We start from the raw sequence: 8,047 nt of genomic DNA, 5'->3' as shown, positions 1-8,047 counted from the left end.
TCCACATTTAATTAAGTTGTTTATTTTAAATCACGTAATATTAAAATACGAAATTTCAAAAGTAAATGTAGCTTTTAGATCCGAGCGAAAGATAATAATGTGTTTGGTTGATATGCTTGGACAATTTGATGGGTTGGTGCAATTTTTAGCAAATAGGGTGCGTGGGTGGATGGTGAAGGGAGAGAGAGAAGGAAGTGTGTTAGGTGTTAAAATCCGAGAATTTTTAGTAAAAGAGATATTTTTGTTCAAAACATGTTTATGTTGGTATATTAAAGAATTTAGAGCCTTAAATTCCCTTTTATTAACCAAGCCCGAAATTTACCCATGTTTTGACTCTGTGACGAGGTTTATGTTGCCATTTCAGAAAAAAGAAAAAGAAAAGAGGAAGGTCTTTGGTTTGCTTTAGCGTACTACTAAACGAAGCCGGAGAGAGAGCCCACGAGACAGGAGGATCTCTGTCTTGGAGGACTCAACTACTGCTCCAATGGACTCCTTCCTTTCTCTCTTTCTTTTTCTTTCTAAGATCAGGTCCTGACCTCCCTCTCTTTCTCTGTATATACATACAAACATACATATGCATTAGTGGGGTGTGAATGTGCGTTTGTGAGTTCAAGTCTTTGTTCCCTTAGTGGAAAAATAGCAATTTTTGGATCTGGGTCTTTTTGTTTGTTGCTTAATTTTAATGGGACAATGGGGGAGTTAAGCTATTTTTAGTCAATTTAGTGTTTTTAGTTCATGATTACTGGTGATTTGGTTTGAGTAGACTGTGGGTTGTTTTGGATACTTAAGGTTGGTTTTCTTTGAGTGAATCTTAAGATTCTGTTATGTTTATTGTGTGATAGAATCTAGTTCAAGTTCTGTTTCGAAGCATAATTTGAACGATGTCGACACCCCATAAAAGGGAATAAAAGAAAAAAAGGACAATTTTCCATAAGTAAGGAGAAAAAATGAGCTTTTTAAATTATAGAATAACAAGGTTTAATGCAGTGATGTTTCGTTTACTTGATATGGCTTAATTCAATCTGAAGTATAAACCCACTTTATTTCTCTCCCTTATTGTATGCGTGAGACTAAATTCTTCTTTTTAACTTACTTTTTTGCAGATCCATGTGATATCCCAGCCAATGGTTTGGGCTAGTTCTTTGTAAGGTTTGTCATATAGTATACTTTGTCCAGATACGTGGTATCTTATTCTTCACGTTTACCGTCATTGTCAACTTTGACAACTAACTGTGGAAGAGTCATGTTTCTTTTATCCTGAATTAAGTACGGTTTATGTGAGTGCGTATATAATCAAAACGAAAACAATCTATTGACTAAAAGAAGTTTCAGCTTTCTGTTAATTTGGGGGGTTGGGTGCCTTCTTAAAAGGCTGAACGGAATCTTGAAACTAGAAAGCCAGAGGAGGTTGAGATTCTCATTCGTGTTTGTTTGGAGAGAATTTTGGTATGGCTGTTGCTCTTAGCAACAGCAGCAGTGAACCATCATCAACACGGCTGGGCAACTCTTACAAAGTTGCAAGCTTAAATACAACAGTTTTGGAGGCAAATCAGAACTCAAATCTGAAAGATCAGTACACACTTGGTGAGCAATTGGGTTGGGGGCAGTTTGGTGTCATCAGGGCATGTACTGATAAGTCAACAGGGGAGGCATTAGCCTGCAAATCAATTGCTAAAGATAGACTGGTGACCTCAGATGATGTTAGGAGCATCAAGCTTGAAATTGAGATTATGACAAGGCTTTCTGGGCACCCAAATGTTGTAGATCTAAAGGCAGTTTACGAAGAGGAAGACTATGTTCATTTGGTTATGGAGCTTTGTGCTGGAGGGGAGCTTTTCCACAAGTTAGAGAAGCATGGGAGATTCTCCGAGTGTGAAGCAAGGGTTTTCTTTAGGCATCTCATGCAGGTAGTTCTGTATTGTCATGAAAATGGGGTTGTTCACAGAGATTTGAAGCCTGAGAACATCCTCCTGGCCACGAAAGCATCATCCTCTCCAATTAAATTGGCAGATTTTGGACTTGCTACATATATTAAGCCTGGTAATTCTTTTCTTTGATCTAACTTAATGCTGTAGCAGTTTTATTTGATATTTTCTTAGGAATTTAATTGATTTATGTGTATTTATTTTTGTGGAAACAGGACAGAATTTACATGGTTTAGTTGGGAGTCCATTTTATATAGCTCCAGAGGTACTTGCAGGGGGCTATAACCAGGCTGCAGATGTTTGGAGCGCCGGCGTAATTCTTTACATTCTACTCAGTGGGATCCCACCGTTTTGGGGAAAGACTAAGTCACGGATATTTGATGCTGTTAGGCTAGCTGATCTTAGGTTCCCATCTAATCCTTGGGATCATATTTCAGAATCAGCTACAGATTTGATTAAGAGAATTCTTTGTACAGATCCTTCTCAAAGGCTTAGTGCTCAGCAGGTTTTAGGTAGGTGGAACTAATACAGTATTTATTGGAAAGATCTCACATGTAAGATTAAAGTTGGAAACATGGATCTGGTGTTACTTCATTTTAAAGCTAAAATCAGACATACTTTGGTGGAACTGAGACCTAATTGGATAGTAGTTCATTGTCAGTCAATTTACAAAGAGGACCCTGTGTGTGTGTGTGTGTTTTTCCCTTTTTGTTTAATAGGAACAAAGTGAATCCTGGTTTAAGCATCAAAAGAACAAGTTAATTGGTGAAGCATGAATTATATTTTTTCAATAAGGAACTTAATAGATATTTTTTCAGTTGATATGTTACATGTACTGTTTTTTTTCAAAAGGCTGCATCTTATCCTGTTTAAATTTTTAATTAGTAATCTTTGTCATGGACTGTTTAGGAGCCAAGAAGAAGATATATCTCCTTCTGTTTCCCATTTATCCTTGTATTGAAATTGACTTTGCCCTTTTGTAGATCATTCATGGATGACTACAAATGAATCAAAGCCCGAACAACCAAGTCGATGTGAAAACCAAAGTTGTGGGGCGTGGGATGAGGGTGGCTGCTCATTTTCTTCTCCATTCATGTCCAGGAATCAAGACCTCAGTTTTGGCAATGAATCACCAATTAATTCTGACAACACTCAGTTACCTGCATTCACATGCAGATCATCTTTTTCTTCGTTCCTAGTGGAACCATTAACTCCTTGCTTAGCATCTGGTGGGTTTTCATTTCGCAGCTGTGGCAATTCCATTGGTATTGGTTCCGATGTCGCTTCACCTATTCCGTCAATGCCAAGCTTTGCATTCTTCAGCCCCGGTTCTGTTGTTGAGAAAGCATATTCTATGGAAGAGGTATCAGCCAACACATCCAGAGTAGAAGCAATACATGAAGGTATTTTGAGTACTTAATTATCTAATTCCGAACCTGTAAACCATTGTCATATAGTTATGGTGTCTAAATCATAATCTTGCTTTATTAATCAGAGGCAAGCTTGGAAAAGTTGCTAATGTTGTCTAGACATCTGGAGAACAACAAGCCAAGTGAAATCAAAAGAGCAGGGCTACCATGTTGGTCTAGGGTAGCAGGCATTCACAGCAAGAGAAACCACACGATTGGGCTCGGTGAGCATGAGAAACTTGATTTGATAGTGACAGAATCAGTCATTCGTTGGTCGTCTTGCACACACTTACCCACTTCTCTTAGATCATCCCTTGTCTGTTGAAACTAGACCACAAGAATTGTGGGACTAATCTGATGTGTTGGGTTGTACAAAATTAGTGGACACCCATGAGAGCTTCTCTTTCACTGATGTTTTTCTACTGGTTTTTTGGTCGTGTATGTATCATATAGTGCCTCTTTCATGTTTAAGTTCAGCCTAGGTATTATGGGGGGTGGTGTTTTTGTCTTTCTGATTTGTTGACAAGGGTAACAAGAAGCTGTGGCTAGTGTGGGGAATTTCCTTGTAAAAATTAGTGTGATCTTGGCAGTACAAAGTTTTTCTACGGTTCAGTTCCTAAAGAAATAACATCAAATTTTCTTTAAAGAGAATATTACTTAATATCATATCTTCATATCAGTTAATAATTCTAACATGTGGTATTCATTAACTATTTAAAGAGTTGGTGGAATTCTGAATAAGCTGTAGTTCAATTTAAGTCTTGTTGGGACCAGGCAAGTGGTTGAAGTGGCTTTAGAAATCTGTAACTATTTGGTTTCATACGAGTTCTATTCCTAATTATATTACTACAAACCACCTAAAAATTCAATGGTCAAGGAGATTTATTAGACCAACCCAAGTGAGAAACCTTTGTATTCATAGTCAGAACCTTTAACAACTTTTATCTCTAGAACATCATCCAAACCTTTCAATGACTTGTTTAATTTAATATATGACAACAGTTGATCTTAAGGAACTATACAATATCAAAAAATAAGACAAATAAAAACAGGAGATGCTTTACCAAAAAGAGAAAGTTGGAGCGTGTACAATAATTGTTCATTAAGGCTATGCTCCTATAGAAAGAAAACCTGAAAAATTATGGCAACTCAACAAGTTTTTACACGAATTCGTGGTATGAGTTTGAGTGGAAAGAGAATAATAGTGTTGGGGGGAATTACTAGTTTTATTTTATTTTTCAAATAACGGAACCAAATTATTACATGTCTTGTGGAAGTTATAAATGATAAAGTTCAATAGCCTTAGGCAAAGAAACACTAGGGATATATGTATGTTCTTGTATTCCCACTTTATGAGACAGCTTTCTTTCATTTATTGGTTATCCTTTAAAAAATATATATGAAGATGTTCATTGATAAGTTATTAGAGTTATTATAATAAGTTTTTTGATAAAGCTTTGAAAGAGGAAATGACAAGTGGATATTTGTTGTAGTTGAGACATTGACTTTTGGAAGTGCAATCCTTTTGTGTACAACACTATAATGGATGCTTTCATATTGTTAACCACTTACTCTGTCAACGTGGTAATGGAAGGTATTGAGTAACTCCTAGTTTATTTATTACAATTGAAGGACCATGGTATCATAATCATTCTCATTCAGTATATTGTTTCATACTTCCTTTTTAAAGGCAGATTAAAATATTATTAATTAATTAAATTGAACAAAGTCTATACAGGTGTGAAATGTTGGATTAAAATTCTATTTTATGGGCACATATGTATAATGTATAATGCTATTATAAAGCGTGATATAAAATTAAGTGACCAATTATGTTATAAATATCATATGGTATTAAAGTATCATGGATTTAATGTGTAGAATCAGGAAAGAGAATTTTTAATTTTATAATGGGCAAAATTGGAAATCACTAATTATAAATTAGGGTTGTGGTCCCCTATATATATATATGTATTATTCTATTCTGTATGTCATCCCATTAACAGAAAAGAAAAGAGAGACTCTTCTCTCATAGATATAAATATTATATAGGAAGATCTAAACCCTCTGTGCAATCTCCAATAATGGCCTCAGGTTAGTGCTTCCGCTCTTGTGTTAATCTTCTTCTTTAATTTAGCAAAGAATCTATAGAATTATGATTTAGGATTTCTCATATATGCATTTATAATAACATGATTTTGGTTTATGTGTTGGAGATTATTGTTTGTTCATGTTATTTGAGTGTATTAGAAATTCTAACAATTGGTACTAGAGTCTCCTTTGCTAGATTAATTGAAGATTGAATGATTTTGTTCAAAGAAATTTGGGGCTTTTCTAAAATTAGGGTTTTGATCTTTTATTATGATTTTTTTTTTCTGATGAAGAAGACATTTAAAATATGTGATTATTTGATCTTTTGGGTATTTTCCCTTGATGGAAATTCGAAGCGGGTCAATTCTCATTCAAACCATTATGGTGGTTTGGGTCTTTAAAATTACCAAACGTTTCAAGAATTTAATGGAGAGTAGTGAAAGTAATATTTGATGGTAATATGCATTTCGGCATTGTAATGTCAAACGCAATACCTATTTTGAACCAACTCTTTTTTAAGTTTTGCTTTTCATGAGTATTTTGTTTCTTTCTTTAATTAATATATTATGATATCATTGAAATGCCAAGATGTAAAGCAGCCTTTATTCAAAGGTAACTATATTTTACATCGGGCATAGAATATATGGGAGTGACTTACATGATATCGCAACTGTATTTTTCGTCGAGGGTTGATTTTTTATGCCATTTTTAATATATGAATAAATAGGATAGCAAGCTTCTGATGCATGTATATATTATGTGCTTATTACAGTTGATTTATACTCAAGCGTTGTTATTCTTTTGGTATATTATATATATGAAATAGTTACTAAATATATGTATATATATTCATAAACGGTTTCATTTAAATAATTTTGTACAGATTTTCAATTTGGTATATATTTAATTGAAAGATAAAAGGTTAAGGACTGATAATTTTTTAAGGAACAATTAAATTTAAATTTTGGTTTTGGAAATTTCTTAAGGAAGTCTAATATTTTGAATAGATTAATTGAAACAATATGTTGCCAAAGTGACCTCTCACTACAAAAAACAGGGCCTATACCGAGAACAAATGTCCTCGGTATAACCCCAAATGTCCTCGGTGTAACCTATACCGAGACAATGTCGTCGGTAGAAAGTTATCGGTACATCCGCGTTGGTAAAACAAAACTTATACCGACGACATTAAAAATGTTCTCGGTATACGCTTTACCGAGGACAATGTCCTCGGTAGAAAGTGGCAAAAATCCTCGGTACAACCACCCCCAATTTGTCATCGTACTGGTATATACCGACATCTTAGTGGTATATACCGAGGACAATGTCCTCGGTATAGACTTTTCCCCAATTTTTTTTTATATTTATTTATTTATTTTGAATTAAATATAAAAAAATAGAATAAAATTAAAACACTTATATTAAAGATATAAATAAAAACATAAGAGCATGTTCGCTGAATCAAAATAAAGAATTGTCTTAAACATGATAATGTAATAGTCAATTGTAATAAAATTCATACATAAGTCCTACTGAGTCGGTGCTCCAACATCGGGATCATCGAGTGGTGGTGGGGCAGATTGAGATCCCGGGGTGATACAATGAGTCCGGACATGCTCCTCTAACTGTCGAAGACGCTCTCTCATCTCAGACAACTCTTCATCTCTAGTTTGTGAAGGACGAAAATCAAATGGAGTTCGGTCCCTTATGTTAAGGATACGTCCATATCCTTTCTGGTGGCCCCGTCGTTTTCCGAAGACAGTTTGTACCAAAGATATGTCTTCATCTTCAGGCGCACTCGAAACTGGTGTGGAACTCTCAGTATCAGTTGCATGTGTCTGCTGTGTGTCGCGGTATGCACGCAATTCCTCCTGTGATACAATGTATAACGTAATTAAAATTTTGAAACAATTAAAATTTTGAAAAATGTTTAAAAAAACTTAACGTACCCAAGTATTTTTTGCTGTCTCTGTCACCCACCCTGTGCCTGGTTTATGGTGAGTATCCATCCAGCTATCCGGGATGGACTCAAGTTGCCCAGTCTTTAAATTGCACTGTCACGTACATATATTTTTATAAAATTAATAATTAAACGTAAATAAGAAAAATAAACTAAAAAATAATTAATTAACTAACCTTTTTATAGCGTAGGGCTGGGATTGACTGAGAACCTCCATAGCTAAGCTCTTTCAGTTTCCTTCTATTTTCCTTGTTGACCACATAACGTTTCTGCAAAAAGTTATCGTTAGTAATATATTTAATTAAGATAGTTAAGTTTAGCAAGAAATTAATACCGTAATTTCTGGGCGTTGGAAAAATTCAATTGCTTTTTGCCACTGCGTATCCGTGCAACCACCATAACGATTTTGTGGCCCATTAATCGTTAAATGCTCTTTAATATCGTACTTCCAGCATAATACTTTTTAGCACACGAAGTATCAATGCCTCTCAAGATCCCAGGCATATGCCCTTCTCCATATCTAGTACGCCCAATATCAAACAAATCATCCTAATTTACAAACATTTATTAGTAAATATGATATATAACATAAAATGAGAATTAACATAAAAATACATAAACTACTTACTTCCAAATGTGCAAGTATTCTTTCTTTCGAGGCA

At 34.7% G+C, this 8,047-nt stretch overlaps 1 protein-coding gene across 2 annotated transcripts; it reads left to right on the top strand.

Moving 5' to 3' along the window:
- The first annotated feature begins 326 nt into the window (after positions 1 to 326).
- LOC133834796 (calcium-dependent protein kinase 26-like) lies at positions 327 to 3,995 on the top strand. Of its 2 annotated transcripts, none has more exons than XM_062264549.1 (5): positions 327 to 528; positions 1,104 to 2,040; positions 2,141 to 2,437; positions 2,909 to 3,328; positions 3,421 to 3,995. In XM_062264549.1, the coding sequence occupies exons 2-5, from the start codon at positions 1,449 to 1,451 to the stop codon at positions 3,657 to 3,659; spliced, it is 1,548 nt and encodes a 515-aa protein (XP_062120533.1). In that variant the 5' UTR covers positions 327 to 528; positions 1,104 to 1,448; the 3' UTR covers positions 3,660 to 3,995. The 2 variants fall into 2 exon arrangements, with proteins under 2 accessions (XP_062120533.1, XP_062120534.1); XM_062264550.1 differs by lacking the exon at positions 327 to 528 and adding an exon at positions 675 to 789.
- Positions 3,996 to 8,047: the final 4,052 nt, after the last annotated feature.

This window comes from Humulus lupulus, chromosome 5 (genome assembly GCF_963169125.1).
Source record: "Humulus lupulus chromosome 5, drHumLupu1.1, whole genome shotgun sequence".
Classification (NCBI taxonomy): domain Eukaryota; kingdom Viridiplantae; phylum Streptophyta; class Magnoliopsida; order Rosales; family Cannabaceae; genus Humulus; species Humulus lupulus.
The sequence above is the reverse complement of the archived record's forward strand: the minus strand, read 5'-3'. Positions and strand labels throughout refer to the sequence as shown.

Excerpts from the sequence above, each read along its gene's own strand:
- LOC133834796 (XM_062264549.1), top strand. The coding sequence starts at position 1,449 with ATGGCTGTTGCTCTTAGCAACAGCAGCAGTGAACCATCATCAACACGG. Across the intron at positions 2,041-2,140 it reads TGCTACATATATTAAGCCTG|GACAGAATTTACATGGTTTA; the intron begins GTAATTCTTTTC and ends TTGTGGAAACAG. Across the intron at positions 2,438-2,908 it reads TAGTGCTCAGCAGGTTTTAG|ATCATTCATGGATGACTACA; the intron begins GTAGGTGGAACT and ends GCCCTTTTGTAG.